The sequence below is a fragment of the Podarcis erhardii genome, assembly GCF_964252035.2.
Source record: "Podarcis erhardii genome assembly, chromosome: 4".
NCBI lineage: Eukaryota > Metazoa > Chordata > Lepidosauria > Squamata > Lacertidae > Podarcis > Podarcis erhardii.
The window spans coordinates 68699991-68721392 of NC_138508.1; the positions used below are offsets into that span (position 1 = coordinate 68699991).

At 42.3% G+C, this 21402-nt stretch overlaps 1 protein-coding gene across 2 annotated transcripts in view; it reads left to right on the forward strand.

Moving 5' to 3' along the window:
* Positions 1-17714, forward strand: part of GEMIN8 (gem nuclear organelle associated protein 8) — a 41019-nt gene extending 23305 nt beyond the window's left edge. For both annotated transcript variants that reach the window (XM_081858782.1, XM_081858783.1), the window contains one exon: positions 16801-17714. In XM_081858782.1, the coding sequence (XP_081714908.1) occupies positions 16801-17057 (257 nt within the window). In that variant the 3' untranslated portion in view covers positions 17058-17714. The remainder of the gene's footprint in view (positions 1-16800) is intronic.
* The last annotated feature ends 3688 nt before the right edge of the window (positions 17715-21402 follow it).

Consider the following 21402-nt stretch of genomic DNA (forward strand, 5'->3'; position numbering starts at 1 on the left):
TCAGTGACAGGCTCCAGTGGGCATTGTATTTCTTTTATTCACCCCAGATCCTGTTTTGGTTTTTTGTGTGACACCTCATTCATTCTTGTCAACCTGTCTGTTATTTAAAGACTGACTGTATGTCTGAGCACACCTGGATGAAGGGGAGGGAGACTGAATTGATACTTGTCGCTTGGGGAGACTTTATGATGAAATGTGGCTGGGGACCAGTAAATCAGTCAGACATGTGAAAGCACATTAGCAATACTTGGACAACACATCAGCGAAACTGTCCACTTAGTGATAAAAATGTCACTTAGAATAATTTGCTCTTCATGCTGCAGCTGGATAGCTCCACAGCTGGAAGGCTCATGTTGCCATTGTAAAATGCTGCGACATAATTATATTGTATAGGTTGAAACAGTTGTGCTACTTGGTGGGAACTCTCGTCCTTTGTTTTTCCCAGGGAGATTTCAGAAACTCTGACCAATTCTCCTATTTGTTTGTTTTTATAGAAAGATCCTTCAAGTATAACATTTCAGCTGATGTTCTTGCAGTCTATCAAACTTCAAAGGGGCAGCCTTTCAATCTCCATAGTTATAAAGTGTGATTCTTGGATAGTGCAATGATCACAAAAATAATACATTTTAGTAAAATATTGCTCTAATGTCATTGGTCCAATGATAGTGTTACTTGAATATGTAATCTTAATCCCAGGGTTGTGGGTTTGAGCCCCATGTTGTTGTTGTTGTTGTTTATTAAATTTGTATACCACCCTATATACACAGGTCTCAGGGCAGTTAAAGAATAAAATCACAATATAAAAACATGAAATACATAATCAAAATAAAAACAAGAACGACTCAATAACCCCCCCCCCCTCATTTTGGGCAGAAGATTCCTGTATTTCACAGGGTTGGGCTAGATGACCCTCGGGATCCCTTCCAACTCTGCAATTCTATGATTCCAGGCTTCGCTGTGGGTCTTTTCAGACAATTCAAGAGCTTGAGGGTTGCAGAGGAAGCGGGAAATGGACAGGCCAAGTGAAGTCCAATTGGAGAGCAGGCAAGGCCGAGGACCTTGGACAGCTCCGAAGCAGCCCTGGTTTGTTCCACCTCTGGCTGGTTAAAACACCCTGGCCTTATTTTGCAATTTGTGAGGCTGGGAAAAGGGGTGGGAGGCTAATCCTCTGAGTCATAGGACAGGAGGGGCCCAGATAAGATGGTTCTCTATCGGGCCTCCTTGATGGACCTCTGTCCATTAATTACAATGGGACTACGCTGAGTATAACTGACACTGGAGACAATCCCAATACTGTATATCGGGGTGGTGAATCTCATAGCCTGCAGGGCCTTGTTACCTTAGAAAAGCACCATTTCTCTCTCTCTCATGCAACACCAGCATTGGAAGGGATTAGATTAACAGACCTGACTAACGTAGGTCCTTTAATTTCAGTGTGTCTCCTCCAAATATTACTCAGTTGACTATGACCCTTGGTTTTTCTGTGCCTGTGAGACTCTGAACTTCACGGTTGTGGGCTTAAGCCCCACATTGGGCAAAAAAGATGCCTGCATTGCAGGGGGTTGGACTAGATGACCCTCATGGCCCCTTCCAAATCTACAATTCTGTGATTCTATGAGAACTCTATGAAAACTCTCCATAGGTGGAGATATCCGCGCTTTTATCATGGCACTGGCGTTTCCACAGCCAAACACAAAACAGCAGTACAGAGAGGAGGGTTCATGATGTTTTTCCTTTCAGATTTTATTTCTTGTGATTTATTATTTACTGACTAGTTTTTTAAAAATAAAAATGGCCCATTATTTTTGCAGGCATGCAGAGGCAGGTATAGCTTACAGAGTCATGCAACACAGCCTTACGCAATACTCTCCTATTAATATTGCAGAGGGGTAGGAGTGTCGACTGGGTTGGCTTTTCAAGTCAAAAATCCCTCATATAGAACACTCCTCAGACTTGCTATCTTGAAAATTGCCCCCTCAGAACCTCCTCCTAGCCCAAAGCAGGAAGTACTCTGGCTATACTACAAGTTTCTACATCTTTGTTGAATTGCATGAGTTTCTACTTCTTCGTTGAATTGCATTAATTGTTTTGATGGATTTGTTGTTGTTGTTTGCTTTATATGCTCTTGTGTTTCATATTATAGTGATTGCAACACGTGTTGCTTTTTTAAATGCTACTGTGATTATTGCAAGTGGCTTTGACCTCAACATTTGTTGTTGGTTGAGTGGGATATAAATATTAACCCAGAAGCGCTTCTCCCCTTCACTGGCCTTAACAATATAATTCACAAGTAAACAGATTAAATAATTAGCATTTGACTGCCCTTTTGTGACACCCAAAATCAGCTTCTGGAGGCAGACATCTCGCTTCACCTGATATTATGGCCGGCTCTGGAGAGAGTGTTTTGCTTAAGACCTCCTAATGGCAAAATGAGATTGTAGCTCCGTCTTCAGACTTGCCTCCTAGGATGAAGCAAAATGAAGAATTGAGAACAGTAGGACAGTATCCAGGCACGTGAAAATCCCTGTGGCCGGATTCCTCCTCTTCCATGTCACACATTTAGTGTGTGAGTAAATGGCTATGCACCCATGCTGAGTGGCGGGTGCCATTGATTTAACCTGAGGGCTTTTAATTAATCTGTAGATTGAAAAAAGAAAAAAATGAAGCTTCGCACAGCTTATCTGTTAAGAGTGATCTGATGGCAAAAAAAAAACCAGAATATGAAGGACGACTAAAAGGGAGGGAGAGGAGGGGGACATAGGATTTCACTGCACAAACTTGTGTTCTTCAGTTATAATCCCCTTAAGGGCCCCTTTGCTAAACTGATGGACAAGGCGGCCGGCTGGGTTGCCAAGAAGCATGGAAACAATTTTATTTTATTTTATTTTTTTACTTCCTGAGACCAGCTTTATCCTGATCGGTGGAACTTACGTTATCCTTTGTCTATGCACCAATAGTTACTCAGACAACTGCTAGACAGCTGGAGGTACTATTCCTGGCGGTAGCGTATTTGTATTTAAAGAAGTAGTAGTTAACAATCACATAGTGTGTTTAACACTTAGAATCTTTTACTGGGGAAATACAGAATATAGTAGGCATTATATCCCCCCCCCCCCCCAGTTCTGCTTTGTTAAACCTAGCTTCACCAGAATACTCAATTTCTTTCATTGTGTGCATGTGTGTTTTACGTCTTTGAAAGGATGGAAAGATACTTTCTAAAACAATTGTCTCATTTTATGTTGAAGTGACACCCACCCGTCACATTTACTTATGGATTACATTCCGCTAAAATCATGTTACTTGAAATCAGCTTCTTCGTTCATAATTGAGTTTACAACTGTACTGATACTTTATTAATCTTTTTATTGTTTAAAGCGCAGGCAAATATGATTATTGGCCAAATAGTTTCTGGGTTTCAGTCATTTTTATTTCAGTATATCGATGCATTATCCTAGCAGAATAGGATAATGCATTATTCTAATAGACCGTGTGCAAAGTATGTGAGTAAAAACACACCAAGATGTGCTGAGTTTAATCCTCCATTAAATGCAGCTACTGGCTTCGTCTGGTATCAGAGCTGTCGACGGAGACAGATTGGAGCCTTGCGGGGGGAGGAGAGACAGTGCAGCAGAGTCAGCTGGTCTGCCTGTAATCTTATTGCTGTAGACTTGATCCTTTCTAAAAGCAACTGCCAATGTCTGATCCTGCACTATTATTATTATTATTACTATTATTATTTGGTAATATTAGGGAATAGTTGGAATGTACCGGACCACAGATGTTACAGATTTCATAGTGGCATCTGTGATGTATTGAAGTAAATTGAATGTGTGCTTACCGTCTCCTCTGGACTGAAGAAGACAATTCCCAATGGCATAGCATAAGACAGACAATGCTTCTCTGGCCCTTATGGAGGCAAGCTGGAACATTATTATTATTATTATTATTATTATTATTATTATTATTATTATTATATTTTATTTTATTTTCCATTTCTATCCCACCTCTCCTCCAAGGAGCTCAAAGTGGCTTATGTTTAATCCCCACAGCAACCCTGTGAGGTAGGTTAGGCTGAGAGGCAATGAATGAGTGGACCACAGTCACCTTGTGAGCTTCAGGACAGAATGGGGATTCGAACCCTCGTCTCCCAGGTCCTACTCTGACACTCTAACCACAAAAGCACACCAGCTCTTTATTCTCTAATACGCTTTCTAATCTGGAACAATTCCTTGACTGTCCAAGGAAAAGCTTAATTTTTTGAAATTTTTAGTTTGTGGGGGGGAATGTATTGGCCTGGGGAGGTCTGTGAGTTTATATAATCAAGCTTGCAGTAGTACAATCAAATTCTTTAAATGCTCTCCTTGGTTCCCACTTCTAAATGTGGTCCATTTTAGAGCCAGTTACCTGTTGAATCTCCGGCCAGCCTCACTTAGATTCGCTTTTACTGAGCTGTGTTTTCAAGCTGTCCCCTCCGACGTCCTAGACGGAAGATATAACAGGGTACTTAGTACTTAGTACTTAGTCAGGGTATTTAGTACAGTGGTACCTCAGGTTAAGTACTTAATTCGTTCCGGAGGTCCGTACTTAACCTGAAACTGTTCTTAACTTGAAGCACCACTTTAGCTAATGGGGCCTCCTGCTGCTGCCGCGCCACCGGAGCACAATTTCTGTTCTCATCCTGAAGCAAAGTTCTTAACTTGAAGCACTATTTCTGGGTTAGCGGAGTCTGTAACCTGAAGTGTATGTAACCTGAAGCGTATGTAACCCAAGGTACCACAGTATATTGCCCACTATACATCGGACCCAGGAGGCGATTTTTCACCTGACCGTCCATGCAGGTAAAGGTAAAGGGACCTCTGACCATTAGGTCTAGTCGTGGCCGACTCTGGGGCTGCGGAGCTCATCTCGCTTTATTGGCCGAGGGAGCCGGCGTACAGCTTCCGGGTCATGTGGCCAGCATGACTAAGCCGTTTCTGGCAAACTAGAGCAGCACACAGAAATGCCGTTTACCTTTCTGTCGGAGTGGTACCTATTTATCTACTTGCACTTTGATGTGCTTTCAAACTGCTAGGTTGGCAGGAGCAGGGACCGAGCAACAGGAGCTCACCCCATCACGGGGATTCGAACTGCTGACCTTCTGATTGGCAAGTCCTAGGCTCTGTGGTTTAACCCACAGCGCCACCCGCGTCCCTTACAGAGAAGGTTCTAAATTCTTCAGTGGCTTTATGTCACCCTTTTTGCTTTGGCAGCCAAAAAGATCAGAAAGAAGACCCTGGACAATATAGCAGTGAACTGTAAGGGAGACGCAGAGATCTAAATAGAGACCATTATTTGTGGCGTGACACCCCTTTTGCTTGTATTTATTTTTGATTCAGATTTGTCATGGCCAATGTCTAGTACAATAAAAACAAAATAAAAAAATTCCTTCCAGTAGCACCTTAAAGACCAACTAAATTACTTCTTGGTATGAGCTTTCGTGTGCATGCACACTTCTTCAGATACACTGAAACAGAAGTCACCAGACCCTTCTATATAGTGAGAAGGTGGGGAGGGGTATTACTCAGAAGGGTGGTGGGAATGGGTGATTGGCAGATAGCTGTGATGAGCCAGTTGACAACTCTTAACGACTGCAATAGGTCTTACAGGAAAAAGCAAGGGGTGAAAAGGTGAAAAATGGCTTTGTCATGTATAATGAGATAAGAATCCAATGTCTTTGTTCAGACCAGGTCTCTCCATGGTTTTAAGTTTGGTAATAAGTTGCAATTCAGCAGCTTCTCTTTCCAGTCTATTTCTGAAATTCATTTGTAACAGAACAGCTACTTTGAGATCTTGTATAGAATGTCCTGGGAGATTGAAGTGTTCTCCTACTGGACATTCTCCCAGGACATTCTATACAAGATCTCAAAGTAGCTGTTCTGTTACAAAGGAATTTCAGAAATAGACTGGAAAGAGAAGCTGCTGACTATGGCAGACCAACACGGCTACCTACCTGTAACTAGTACAATAAAGTTATTTGGATTGGATTGGATTGGATTGGCTTGCAGTGGGAAAAATAGACAGAGATAATATCTTTCTCAAATGCTAGAACTGGGTTCACTCAGTGGAACTGATGGGTGGTAGGCTGGGGCAGGCAAAGTTAAGTGGAATTAATTGTGGCCTTTGACATGGTTAAGGTGCTTCCACCAGTCCCCATCTGGATGGATGAGGTCTAAGTTGCCAAGCTGATACTTGGCTAACACTGGGTTTTATCTAATGCTAGCCCTAAGCAGTGTGGACCCATTGAAGTGAACAAACCTAAGTTAGTAATGTTCATTAATTTCACTGGTTCTGTTCTGAGCAAGACTAGTTGGGTTTCCACCCATTGTTCTCAGCAATGACATCCATTGGTAGGTACACTCTTACGGGCACCTTCTGAACAAGGAAGGCTTCTGAGGTCTACAGATCTTTGCCTACTTCCACCTAATTACACAGTTCAGTTAATCTTCATACTTGGGATTTTCACAGCCCCAACCTGTTAGCAGAAAGCACCAGAAAAGAGCCGTTTGCTTTGAGATTCACAGCAACATTTGACTGACTGATCTTAGATTAAAACGTGAACAAGAAGATGCCACTTGTCAGTTCACAATGGTTTGATAAGAGAAGAGTTAGGTTGACTAACATCAGTATTCCATCATACTGATTTACTGCTGGGGGATTTCCTGCTTGGTATCAGTTTCAGCTATTTAAAATTACAGATCTTTTGAAAGACAATACTTCTCCATTTCAAGAAATGGCAGGCAGTGGGCCAATTTGGTTTCACTATCTTCAGATTAGAAATGTTACAAAGACTCAGAAATACCAGAATAAACATGGGGAAACCTTTGCAGAAAAGCTCATACTGCCCCCTTTGCCAAGAGGATTAGTAAGTAAATGATATTATTTGATTCTGTCAATGAATAAGAGGAAATTACATTTCAAGCACAAATTGGAATGGGGTTTTGGGGAAAGTATATTTGATGATGAACGGATCTGATTGTGGGATAATATTGCAAAAAAAAATCTTAATGTAACAGAGCCTTTTCAATGTAAAAAATATTAATGTAAGAGCCTTTTCAAAAGCCCAGTTCCGCTAATATCTGTCCCCTGATAGAATTGTCAAAATGATATGAAATTCCTAGTACTATACTCAGAAACGCTGCTCTTGTAGTATCTTAAATGACATACTTTGGAAGTGATTGTGTGTTCAGTAACCTCTGCCAGAATCTGTACTGCAGCTGTCCAACACCTGGAGTCCTCCAGCTGTTGCTGGACTACAATTCCCATCATCCTTGAGCAACTGTTCATTCTGTCTGGGATTAATAGGAGTTGGAGTCCAACAATATCTGGAGGACACCAGGTAGAGGAAGGCTATGGTACTGTTTCATCATAGAAACAATTGCAGCCACCAACTCCATCTAATTGGTATAAAACCATTTTGGACACATTTTGCTTATTCTTCACATGCTAAGGAAGGAACAGAAATAGGCAACTACATAAAAAGGGTTTTTTATTTATATCACATTGGAATGAGTATTTCAGTGGTGATGTTCAATTATTTTCTTTATTTACACTTCTGTAGGGTTGCTAATCTTTTTGCATTCTAATTTTTAAAAGTGCCCTGACTGTCTTGTTCTTGCATCAGAACCCAAGCCTTCATTGGTTTTACAAACCATTGCTCCCGATGCTGCCAAGCAAGCTAGCTTAAATAAAGTAGTTATTATACGTATTTATAAAGAAGAAAATACGGTGTGTTTTAAAAAAAAAACATTTTGATTTAATTCCATAGGGTTTTGGTTTTTTATCCAAGGATCTTTAAAAGGCCATTAGTTGATTACTCTTTCCAAAGACCCTATGATGTTGGAAAGAAATAATAATTTTGTAGATCAATGCACAGTTATTGCCAATTCCTCTCCCACTCTGCCTGTATTGAAACAGCCATTATGCTGATGTCTTATCGACAGCAGCTTTCCTTACAGCAGTTTCAATTGTGTGTTTTCCTCTAGGACTCCCTCGGCTTAAAAGGCATACCGTAGTTGCATTGAATGCACTTGACTTGGAAAATATGGTTTCTGCCATATTGGAGCTTCTCATACACCTCTTCCCTCTTTTGCAGGTTAGGTAGCCCACTGTTAGAAATTCCTCCTTGCTTCTTTGTCCAGTAAAACTCTCTGTCAGCGCCTTAGCAGGCTCTATAGCACAACACATTTCTGTTTTGTATTTTGACATTTTCCCTTTAGTTTGGTTTTTTTTTTTTTTTTGCCTGGGAAGAACAGTGTGTTGTAATGCCAAACTGATGGTTATTTTGGCCATTTGTGTGTAAATGCATCCTTATCTATAAGGAAATGAAATGACATGTCTATGAATGGCAAGTTGCCTGCATTTGTAATCCTTATGATAGTTTTATCTTATTCATAGCAGTTGGCTTCTACTGCAGTATTGTTGCCATCCTGGACAGCGCATCTATTTAACAGATCATTAAATCCTCATGCTGGTAGTATGATTTAGTGTCCATTCACTGTTACCTTTTTCTTCTGGAGGAGTTAGGTAGATCAGCTCCCATCATGGTCAATGGTAAGAGATGGTGGGAGTTGTACTTCAGCAAAACACCTGAGGTTTCACAGGTTGTAATATTATTATTATTATTATTATTATTATTATTATTATTATTATTACTCCACCCATCTGGCTGACAACAGAATATTAAATACACAATAAAACATCAAACATTAAAAACTTCCCTAAACAGGGCTGCCTTCAGATGTCTTCTAAAGTCAGGTCGTTGTTTATTTCCTTAACATCTGATGGGAGAGCGTTCCACGGGGCAGGCGCCATTACCAAGGAGGCCCTCTGCCTGGTTCCCTATAACCTCACTTCTTACAGTGAGGGAACCGCCAGAAGGCCCTTGGAGCTCAGTGTCCGGGCTGAACAATGAGGGTGGAGACGCTCCTTCAGGTATACTGAAATATGTTTGAAAGCACCCAAGAAGGGGCCACATAGCACACAGTCATGTTTCTGTTTGTCCCACACAAGAACTCACTGGACTCCATACTTTTCAACAATTGGACTCAACTCAGAGGGATGTAAGCAGGTGTTGCATGGTCCCTTTCTTAGCCATCACTTTCTGGGCAATTCCAGCCCCATCATCATGCCCAAGTCATTCTAGCAATTGTTCTGTAAAATTGGCTGGACTAAGAGAGAGTGATTGACTTAAAACCACAGTAAGCTTTAAGGGTCTTCAAATCCAGTGCTCTGTCCCATGACATCGAATGCTCACATGCATAATGGTCCCAATTATATCACAAACAAACAAACAAATCAGGAATATTTGTCAATTGAACCATGGATTGTGATTCTGGTTTTGAGAAGAACAAAGTTTCGCAATAGCACCCAGTGACGATAAAAATGAACACACTTTGGTAACTTTTGCTTGCAACACAGTTTATAAATCTGCAAATTAATAGCATAAAAATACAATAAAATAGTTTAAAACAATTTAACGGTAAGATTTTAAAGAAGAGCAGATAAAACCAATAAAAGCTCAATCAACGATGAAACAGCAGAGGCCACAATGATGAGCCATAAATAAAGACAAAATCCAGTTGGCACAATATAAAAGGCCTGTCTAAATTCAGGAAGTCTTCACCTGGTTATCTCAGTTGGCTAGAGTAGTAGTTTTCAACAAGTGTGCTGTGGCACAATGAATGATGGTCAGGAGTGCCATGGGCAACACTGGCGTCTGTCCCTCTTTCCTTTTGGTGCCCTCTTGCATCTCTGCCTCCCAGAGGCTTGCACAGCTGGTTGTTGCAGCAGCCCTGCCTACAAGCTCCCCAGGCAAATGGTGCTTCTGGAGCTGGCCAGGGGTGCTGGTTGCAAGGAGCTGAGGTGCCTGCAGCACCTGCCTGGAGGACTCCCAAGGAGAGAGGAGAGAAGAGGAGGCTGAGGGAACACTCCACAAAGGAGGGTGTTTGAAAAAGGGTGAGAGGCTGCCAGCTCGGCAGGCAAGGGGTGACATAACTGGGCTCCTGAGCCCCACAGGGGTGCCACAGAAAGAATGTAGTTGGTCAAGGGAGCCGTGGACTCCAAAAGGTTGAAAACCTGTGGGCTAGAGCATGGTGCCGATAATGCCAAGGTTGTAGGTTCCATCCCCATATGGAACATCTACATATTCCTGCATCGCAGGGCATTGGACTAGATGATCCACAGGATCCCTTCCAGCTGTGCAATTCTATGATTCTATGATGGTGGAAGGACAAAAGTAGGACCTAGCCATAAAAAGTGCTTCTCAAGAGGTAGAGATTTGCACACAAAGAATACTAGAAATATATAGGGCAGAGCTATAGCTCAGTGGTAGAGCAGATGTTTTGAAAGCAGAAAGGTCTTGGTTCAGTCCCCAGACTCTCCAGGCAGGACTGGGAATCTCCCTTGTCTGAAACACTGGATACCCACAACCAGCCAGCAATGATGGAATAGCGGTGTGAGTCTCTATAAGGCAGCACTCTACATTCCTCTCTTGTAACCCCACCCAACCCGATCTTGTACATGCCTTGTGCATATAATGCTTTCTGGAAACAAAATCACTTCCTAATTGTAATTAGATAGGGATGGAGCTCTTTAAAGTCATGCACTTTGCTGCAATGTGTTTCGGCATTCTGGAAACCAATAAAAACGGCATGTTTTGGAGCTACCCTTTCCTCTAATTCCTGTGTTGCCAGCGATCTTCCATAAGCGTGGAGTAAATAATGCTCTAGGTTGAAAGCTTAAAACTAATGAATGCTGCCGTCCAATTTGTTGGTTCATTTTGTGTGCGTTGGCAGAACTTCAGTTTGTTTAATTTGAAATACTGGCCCACAATGAAGTCATTGTATAAACGATGGTCTTCAAGAATCTGTAAGATTGTTTTTATGTCGCTACATAGTTCAAATGGCTGTTTCGTATCTGTTGATTAGAAATAAAGCCTATCTCAGAGTATATTTTAAACATTTTCTGCAAGGACAAACAAAATAAACATCAGGGGAAATTCTCTAGTCTAAAAATCCCTTAACTGCTGTTCATAGAATCATAGAATTGTAGAGTTTGAAGGATCCCTGACAGTCATCCAGTCCAACACCTCCTGAGGGAAACTGTTTCACTGCCGAACAGCTCTTACCATCAGAAAGTTCTTCCTGATGTTTAGTCAGAATCTCCTTTCTTGTAACTTGAATCCATTGGTTTGGGTCCTGGCCGCTGGAGCGGAGAAAACAAGCTTGCTTCCTCTTCCATGTGACAGCGCTTTAGACATTTGAAGATATGTCTCCTCTCTGTCTCTTCTCTGGGCTAAACATACCCAACTCCCTCAAACCAAGCCCTCATAAGGCTTGGTTTCTAGACCCTTGATCATCTTGGTCACCCTCCTCAGCACACGTTCCAGCTTGCCAATATCCTCCTTAAATTGTGGTGCTCAGAACTGGGCACAGAACTCCAGGTGTGGTCTGGCCAATACAGAATAGAGTGGTACAATTACTTCTTTTGAAGCAGCCTAGAATAGCATTAGATTTATTTTGCTGTTGCATCACCCAGTTCACTCATGTTCAGCTTGTGGTCTACTAAGACCCCTAGATCTTTTTCACATGTACTACCGCCACGCGGGTGGCGCTGTGGTCTAAACCACAGAGCCTAGGGCTTGCCGATCGGAAGGTCGGCAGTTCGAATCCCCGTGATGGGGTGAGCTCCTGTTGTTCGGTCCCTGCTCCTGCCAGCCTAGCAGTTCGAAAGCATGTCAAAGTGCAAATAGATAAATAGGTACCGCTCAGGCGGGAAGGTAAATGGTGTTTCCATGCACTTCTCTGGTCTCAGTGTTCCGTTGCGCCAAAAGCGGCTTAGTCATACTGGCCACATGACCCGGAAAAACTATCTGTGGGCAAACGTTGGCTCCCTTGGCCAGTAAAGCAAAATGAGCCCCGCAACCCCAGAGTCGTTCGTGACTGGACTTAACTGTCAGGGGTCCTTTACCTTTTTACTGGCAATCCAAGTTTCTCTTGTCATATATATGTGCTGTTGGTTCTTCATGCCTAAGTGTAGAACCTTACAGTTGTCCCTACCTATTGAAATTCATGTTGTTAGTTCTGGTCCAGTTCTCCAATCTGTTCAGGTCATCTTGAATCTCAACTCTTGTCTAACAGCTACCCATACTAGTTTGGTGTCACCTGCAGATTTGATGAGCATTCCCTCAATTCCTTCATCCGAATGGGCTATAAAGACGTTGAGCAACAATGGGCTCAGGGCAGAATCCTGCAGCCCCCCACTTGTCACACTTTTTTCCAGGATAAGGAGGAACCATTAGTGAGCACCCTTTCGGTTTGGTCAGTCAACCAGCTACAAATCTACCTGGCAGCTTCTCTGGAATAAGTAGGAGTTGCAGAATATTTGACTTCTTCTTAGCCGCTGTGGACAGAAAATGGCAACATTCCTTTAAGGTTTAAACACCTAGGTTAGAGTTGTGAAATCTTTACCCTGAGACACGCAGTTCCCTTCTGGGGACATCAGTTAACTTTGTGTGCTTAATCTAAAGAATGGGAAATAGTTGCATTTCTATAATTTGCAGAAGTTGTACTGCTAGCAGAGCTGAGCTTTTCTTAAAAGTAATGTGTGTCCCTGCCCAGAATAGTCACCTTTGCTCAGGCAACTTATACCACACGTCTACTATAAAAGCCTGCAAGTCAGCTTGCAAACACTGGTAAGGTAAAGGTAAAGAGATCCCTGACCATTAGGTCCAGTTGTGGCCGACTCTGGGGTTGTGGTGCTTATCTTGCTTTATTGGCTGAGGGAGCCAGCGTACAGCTTCCAGGTCATGTGGCCAGCATGACTAAGCCGCTTCTGGTGAACCAGAGCAGCGCACGGAAACGCCGTTTACCTTCCCGCCGGAGCGGTACCTATTTATCTACTTTGACGTGCTTTCGAACTGCTAGGTTGGCAGGAGCAGGGACCGAGCAACGGGAGCTCACCCTGTTACGAGGATTCAAACCGCCGACCTTCTGTCCTAGGCTCTGGACAGAAGCCAGAGTCCACAGCGCCGCCCGCGCCCCCAGTGCAAACACTGGCAGAACACTTTAAATACAGATACTTAAAATATCTAATAGCAGTATATGGAAAAAACCATGCCATCCATCAACATTTGAAAGCTCAGGACTTTACTATGATACACATGCTATACATTTTTACCACAGTGCTGTCTAGACGGCAAACTTGGGCCTGGCACAAAACAGTGTTCAGCCATCCAAAATTTATTTAAGCGCATTATACTGGGGGATATTAGGTGGAGAATTCTTTTCTGGTTTGCGGAGACTTGTGTTAAAAGCTGTGACACAGTAATAAAAGCAAAGGGGAGGAGGTGAAAATGTAAATGATCTTTAACTGCTTTTCCACCACCAGAAACAATTGTGCTTGTTTGTGCCAATAGTGGAGAGATACAGAGTAAATTATGGCAATATTTAGAGGTGAGGCAAGACTTTCTGTCTGTGAGCGTTGCTTCCCAGCAAAGAAAGGAATCCAGAAATTGAAGTTCCAGATTGTACTGTTTAAATATCTATTGTCCATGAGTGAGGTATAATTTGTCTTGTGAACCAGACAGATTGTCAGTGAGCTGCTACACACAGAAATAGTTTTCCCCCCTTCCCCTAGCCTTAAAATATATTGCAGATGTTTTAAAGCAGGTATTGCAAAACACTTCATTTTGGTATACAATCTGCAGATTATTTCACTGATGAGTGAAATCTGGATGAGTTCTGGTGTGTGTGCATGTGGATCATACAGTGACCCTCTATATGGAGCCTTATCTCTCTCTACATGTGATAAAGATTTTTATCCGAGTCCGTAGCTGCATTGGATTTGAGAATTATTTTTATTTATGCAATTGTGTTTATACATGCTGTTGTTTTATCTGTTTTTCAAAGATGCAATTCTTCAACATATGGTTTTATTTCATTGTGAAACCATTTCACAATGCTTCATAGGAAGCGATTCATAAATGAAATAGATAACAACGACCATCATTACTATTATTATTTTATTAAACACCTTTTAACCACTATCTCAATGTGATTTATGCGTAATATCATTAAAAGTAGATAGAAACACAAAGGCAAGTGTTGGATTTGTGTATTGACTAAGCCGTCACTAACATATTTTTGAAACTTCTCTGACTGTTTGTTGTCTTTGTTTTTTCCATTCCATTGTTTAAATTGTATTTTTAATATCTATTGTTAGCCAGTCGGAGAGCTTCTGGCCTGAACAGCAGGGTAGAAATTTTCAAAATCAAATAAATACAATCAGCCTGTTTCTCATGCAAGATAACAATCTTTCCTGTTCACTGTTGGAGACGGTAAGCAAGAACAAAGATGGGCTGTTTCCAGTGTGGCTTTTGGTGCACACAGCTGTTGCTTAAGAAGATCTACACATCTGGCTCTTTCCTGCAAAGACACACATTTTGGCAAAAATCCACCCAACAGTAAAATAGATCAGCGTGCAACCTTTAAGTGATGTACACACATAAACTTAAAATGCGGGATTATAAAATGTGTATATGCTGAGTCTTTTAAAGCTATGTCAGAAATATCTTTCAGTTGTGTGGCTAGGCAGAGTTTCTCCCTCTTCCAGTGTGACATCCCTTGTTATTACAATAGAAGTAAAAATGCCCTCCTTTTTGAAATCAGCTTTCAGCTGGCTTTGTAGAATAAGACTGATTTGTGGATCCAAATTATTTACTTTTTTAATCTGCAGATAAATTTGGGCCACCGTTGATTTCCATGGGTGCAAAAGGCTTAAATATTTAACAGCCTTAACCAGAAATTAAACTCGCTCAGGCAGCGCAGGATTGAGTGCATCAGCTTGAAGACTGGCAATTCTCGTTTAATACTTTATCACTCTGCTGCTACCACCTTGGGTAGTGTTTAATAGGGGGAAAAACAAAGTGCATCTGTGTGAGCGTTCAGGAGGTTGTCAATTTGGCAGGTGTCTTGACAATGCCAACAGCTGGGTTTCACAAGACAAGCTTAGCTCGGGTATGTGTAGCAAGCTGAGGCTTGTCCTTTCTCTTACCCTGGAGAATGTCAGCAGTTTTCACCAGCAGAGGTTTGGCTAAAGTTACAGTGTCCTGTTCTATCATTTCATCGCCACAGCTGCAAAACAATTTAGGCCTGGTGGTCCCATTTTATTGGGGGAGGGTGGGAGGGAGAACCAAGTTTAATTTAACTTCTGTCATGTATGACGTGTCTGTTCTTTCCAGTGCAACATCTGCTCCAATAATTTGTTCACACTCTTATTCCTTTTTTTAAAGGGTTTACAACAGGAATAAATGTTATCTTCCCCCCAGTCCACTTTTGATTCCCTTTGTCATAGTCCTCATCCCCTGCATACTTCCACGCGAGAGCTTCCCCCTCCTTAACTTTAATATTAAACTACTTGGCAGTGCTCAGGGTGGCAGTTTTAAAAGCACTGAAGCCAATGAAATGATCAAGAAGATAAAAAAGGCAAGAGATTTTTGTTATCTGATGCACCCATGAAGGGCAGCTACAGAAGAATTTTCACCGTGGCAGGTCAAATGCCTGCCATAATAATGGTGGTTGTGATGATCAAATGGCTGCCATGATGATGAGAACAACAATAGTCTTCCCCAGGCGACATAAAGGAGAGAGAGCTGAGGCCAAATTCCAGCAGGCAAATTCCAACAGCCTAGATGCAACCACAGAGGAAGCTTCCTCATGCATCCTAGCCAGGTCTTGTTTGGGCCACCATTGGGCCACAACCTCCTCAGCAGATCTTAGGAAGCAGACGTGCTGGCCTGGGAGAAGACAGTCCCTCGTGTATCCTAGCCTCAAGCTATTTATTGGGGGGAAATTGTCCAGTAGCACCTTAGAGACCAGCTAAGTTTGTTCTGGGTTTTGTGTGCATGTACAGTGGTACCTCAGGTTAAGTACTTAATTCGTTCCTGAGGTCTGTTCTTAACCTGAAACTGTTCTTAACCTGAAGCACTACTTTAACTAATGGGGCCCCCTGCTGCTGGCTCACCGCTGGAGCACGATTTCTGTTCTCATCCTGAAGCAAAATTCTTAACCCGAGGTACTATTTCTGGGTTAGCGGAGTCTGTAACCTGAAGCGTTTGTAACCTGAAGCGTATGTAACCCGAGGTACCACTGTATCTGAAGAAGTGTGCATGCACATGAAAGCTTATACCCAGAACAAACTTAATTGGTCTCTAAGGCACTACTGGACAATTTTTTATTTATTTCGACTGCGCCAGACCAACATGGCTATCTACCTGAATCTATTTATTGCTGTGCAGATAATTGCCAACACTCTGAATTGTGCCCAAAGAAAAATTGGCAAAGCAGTGCAGCTTTTAAAAGAAAGGGATAATATACTTACAGCTTCAAGGCTTGTTGAAACGGGAACCAGCATACTTGCAAGGCTCAAGTTGTGTATGGATTGTCTTTGTTTGAAAGGTTATGCATATGCCCAGTGATTTGTGTTTCCCATAAAATTTTGAATAGGGGAATTGTCAGATTTTACTTGTATTTAGCAGACAAAAGCGAAATGCTCCCCAACCGCCAAGCTTGCATAATATTTGGCATGTATTCATTGTTACTAATGAACTTAAGAACTGTGGGGGGGGGGGAGAGTTCCATGGAAAAATTCTGCCCCGCATCACTGTGTATGTCTTCGGGTCGGCGTATGTGGCCCATGTGTAATTTTAAACCTGTCTGGCATAACTGAGGAGCAGCTTAAGGAGCTGTCTTGTGTTTTGTACAGGAAAACAGCAGGAGCTTGAAGCAGAACACCAGGACATGTATGTCGAAGCAGACCACGACCTTCACCTATCGACAGGCCGATCGGTACAGCCCCCAGCTGAGAAGCCCGGCGAAAGGAGAGGGGCTGAAATGAAGAAACTCTATGGCTTGGGTGCCAGCAAAATCCAAGCTATGGAGACCACCATGCAACTCAACTTTGATAGGAACTGTGATAAAAAGCAACCCAAGTACTGGCCAATTATTCCCCTGAAACTCTAAGGCTTGCATCCTTTTTCCTTTTAGGAATCTCAGGGCTCCATAAATTGATGCTCGTCCGAGCAGAAGGATTCAGTGAATGAATCAAGAGTCAGCAAAAGCCCCCTTTCTTATTTTCCTTTCCTCTTTCCAACTCTATTTGAATTTGTCTGCCATTTTCCAGAGCCCATTCCAGCCCAACAGGAAGAGCTGAATTAGTCATTTGTACTGTAGGGGATAGGGAAAATACTCTATAAAAATATATTTCAAGTAATTTGATTTTGGCTTGCCCTGGCTCTGCAGGAAATGAGGAGTAGCATTTGTTTTCACTTAGCTGTGCTGGGGAAAAGGTTAGAGACTATCCAGAATTATTATTTTTTTACATTTTTTAAATGTTATCTTAGATTTGCCCTAGATTTTAAATGTGACTTCTTTCCTGTCACTTCCACCAATACCCTGGAGGCAGCTATTGGCCAAGATACAATATATTAAATGACTGTAGTTTAACTATTTGAGGGTTTTTCTCAGATATTCTACCAGTAGAAGAAAGTTATGTTCGAGACTGAAACCTGGCCTGTGATGTTTCACCTCAGAAGAAAACGTGTGAAGAGCTTTCCCCCACCTCTCCTTTCAGTTTGTTGTTGTTACATGATTAGGTAATAAAGAAGTATGAGATTACAAGTGTGTTTTCCAGCTCATTACAAAATTGCATTTCCCTCACCAGAAAGCAGGACAATCTTTAAAGGTCTTGGTACTCAGGATGGGGTGGGGGGGAATAAATATTTCAGAACTGATTCTTATGCTCAAGGACCACAGTTCAAAAGTCAATCAAGGGCATAGGCTCAGAGGGGGACAATAATTGTGCCTCTCCACTCTGGCTAGGAACTCTCCAATCTACTCTTCTTGCCAAGTGTTCAAGGGAGCTGAGGTGCAGCTCTGAAGACAATTAAGCCTGTGAACCTGAGATGCCATCTACCATGCATACGCACGGACAGATTGTTCCATTTATATCCCACCTTTCTTCCATGATGAAACCCCAAGCAACATGTATAAGGTTCCCAAGCAGTCTCCCATCCAGGCATTGACCAAACCCAGACTTCATCTCAGCAATTTGGTGTCTTCAGACCGTATCCTGGGATCAGTCTACTTCCCGTCCATGGCACTTTTGAATCTGTTAATCCCCAAGGCCATTCTGGTACATTTCTACATTGATCTGCATTTTTTTAAGATCGGCCTCTGAAAAATTGCATTGCATGGAACACTCCTAAACCCAAAATACGCCTTTTTAAACAAAGTACAGTTGTACCTCAGGTTAAGAACTTAATTCGTTCTGGAGGTCCATTCTTAACCTGAAACTGTTCTTAACCTGAGGTACCACTTTAGCTAATGGGGATTCCCACTGCCACTGCACAATTTCTGTTCTCATCCTGAAGCAAAGTTCTTAACCTGAGGTACTATTTCTGGGTAAGCAGAGTCTGTAACCTGAAGCGTCTAACCTGAGGTACCACTGTACCACGTCGCAAATTTGCAGGGGTTCTAATTCTGGCTTATAATTTACGTTTTGATCGGCCCATCAATCTGGGAGGTGTGTATCAGGTAAGTTCATATCAGAATTTACAAAAAACAAAATGCCTCAAGAATCCCTAGCAGTGCGTTTGATTTGGATATATTTGCAGTTCTGTCTCGTGCATGCCAAAAATATGAACACACGCTAAAAGTGTTAACAGATTTCAGACACCCCTCCATAGAAAAGTATTTCTCCAAAACGCATTGTTTGAAATCCAGGCCACAGCCATGTCTTCCAGGACTTGCTAGTGTGTAATTAACTTCAGTAGACATTAGCCTGCCTCCTATTCAACTTGCACCAATTCAACTTTAAGCAACATGTTAGAACACACCCTGAATATTAGTAAACATTTTGTAGGCATGCATTTTTTTGCTAATTTGTGTAATTACTATGCCAGCAAGGATTCTAATTGATGTCTCATGACAAATTTTGTTTTGTTTAGTTTTCTTTCTGGTTTTTGGCATACAGATCCTTTGCATCTTTAATGTAATCCAAATCCAGACTTGTAAACATGTTTGATGTCTGTGGTATTTGGTGTACATGTTTATGGATAACATGATGCAATATGTGTCACAATAATCTCTGCTTGTTTTCCACCACAGTTCACTCCTTTAATTGGGGAAAATAGTATTATTTTCCAATATTTACTCAGCAGCACAAATATCCTTTTTATTGTTTTTGATATACAGTGGTACCTCGGGTTAAGTACTTAATTCGTTCCGGAGGTCCGTTCTTAACCTGAAACTGTTCTTAACCTGAAGCCCCATTTTAGCTACTGGGGCCTCCCGCTGCCGCCGCCACACCGCCAGACCACGATTTCTGTTCTCATCCTGAAGCAAAGTTCTTAACCTGAAGCACTATTTCTGGGTTAGCGGAGTCTGTAACCTGAAGCGTATGTAACCTGAAGCGTTTGTAACCCAAATACCACTGTATTTATTTCTGCAGACATACACATTTCACACACTTGTTGTGTATCACCTTATCTATTCGTCTGAAGCATAATAGTCACTTAGATCACTATTGTAAGAAGCTATTTTAAGTTGCTTTGGGTTGCCCTGGGCAAGATCAAGCAACTCACCTATTTAATCATTAATAATAATCAGTGCTTTTTTTCTAGAAAAAGAAGTGCCAGAACTCACCATGAACGCCTCTCTTGTTCTCTTAGGCTGGCAATGGCGCCCACCTGAGAGGTGCCGGAACTGAGTTTCAGTGAGTTGCCCCTGAAAAAAAGCCTGGCAATAATAATATTTAGATGTGACAAAAAGCACACCTTCATCAATTCAAATTAACCACCATATTAGAAAAAGCATACCAAGTCACCTAAGGATCAGGGTTTTCCATATTATTCTTTGACTGAACTAGAATTCTACAAATGCAGCATTTTTGGCGGGGCCACCGCTTTGTTTTAATAGAACCAAGAAATTCCAGAATTTTTTATTTTGAAGTGGGAGGGAAGACAGTTCAATATTAAATTAAAATCACTAGGGATCCTAACAACTGATAAGACATTGGTTGTTAATACAGAATGGTAGGGGAACTTGGAAACTCAGTGTTCAGGGCTCAGTCTCACAGTGGTACCTCGGGTTACATACGCTTCAGGTTACAGACTCCGCTAACCCACAAATAGTACCTCGGGTTAAGAACTTTGCTTCAGGATGAGAACAGAAATCGTGCTCTGGCAGCGCGGCGGGAGCAGGAGGCCCCATTAGCTAAAGTGGTGCTTCAGGTTAAGAACAGTTTCAGGTTAAGTACAGACCTCGGGAACGAATTAAGTACTTAACCCGAGGTACCACTGTAGTTCTTAGTTCAGTTTGACGGCTTCCTCCGTACCCTAGCTCTGCTCTCCAGGCACAGCAAACTTAAAGTGGACTGTGCTTCTCCTTTATCAGTTCCCCTTGACTACAATAGCAGTCTTTTCTTTCTTCCTTTCTCTTGCCCGTTCATGGTGGTTGAGGTCAAATCTCCTTGGCCTCAACTCCTGAGGGAGTTTCTCTACCCAAGTTTAGCTCTTACATATAGGAATGCAATCCAGTATTTCTGACTTTTGACATCAATACGAACCATGCATAGAGTTGAGAGGAGGGGCATATTGAGATCTTGGCAACATCAAGGGTCATTCTGCTTATTCTGCTAGCTGAAAGGAACAAGCTGCCACCACCATTCCATATATAGAAGGGGATTGGACCGGCAGCTGAATCAGCTTCAATGCTGCCAATGGAACATCATCAAGCAGCATACTTGTGGGCAGTAGGGTAGCTCATGGGTGCAGGATAGGCTGGGTGGACCACACAGCTCTATCCAATATCTAATTCCTGCTCACCACTCTGCCAGCTGCTCACTGCCTGTTCAAGTGCTGCAATGCAGCCACCGGGGTAACTCCTGCATACATTGCATGGGTGGTGCCTGATGGAATGGTGTGGCCTCGGCTGGCTGCTTGCTCACTCACTCGGGACTTTCCTAACGGCCCTATTGCCAACTCAGACCAGCAGCAAGCAAGCAAGGAATGCTGCTTGAGTTTCGGCTCAAGAGGGCGAGAACAGCAGGGAGGGAAGAGCCAAGAGAAGATTTGGCGTCTCCTGCCTGAGCTGGCCATCTCAGTCTGCCTAATGATGGAACCGGCCTTGTTTCCCACTTAGGCAAGAAAGACCTCGTTCAATCCATTGTTTATCTTGAATTTGGGGTGAATAAAACTTGCTTCCCCAAACCTACATCATCTTCCTTCTGCCACGGCTTTTGCCAACAACAGATTTATTTATTTATTTGCAATTTCAATGCACAACAGGCATTCCAGCCTAAAAGAAT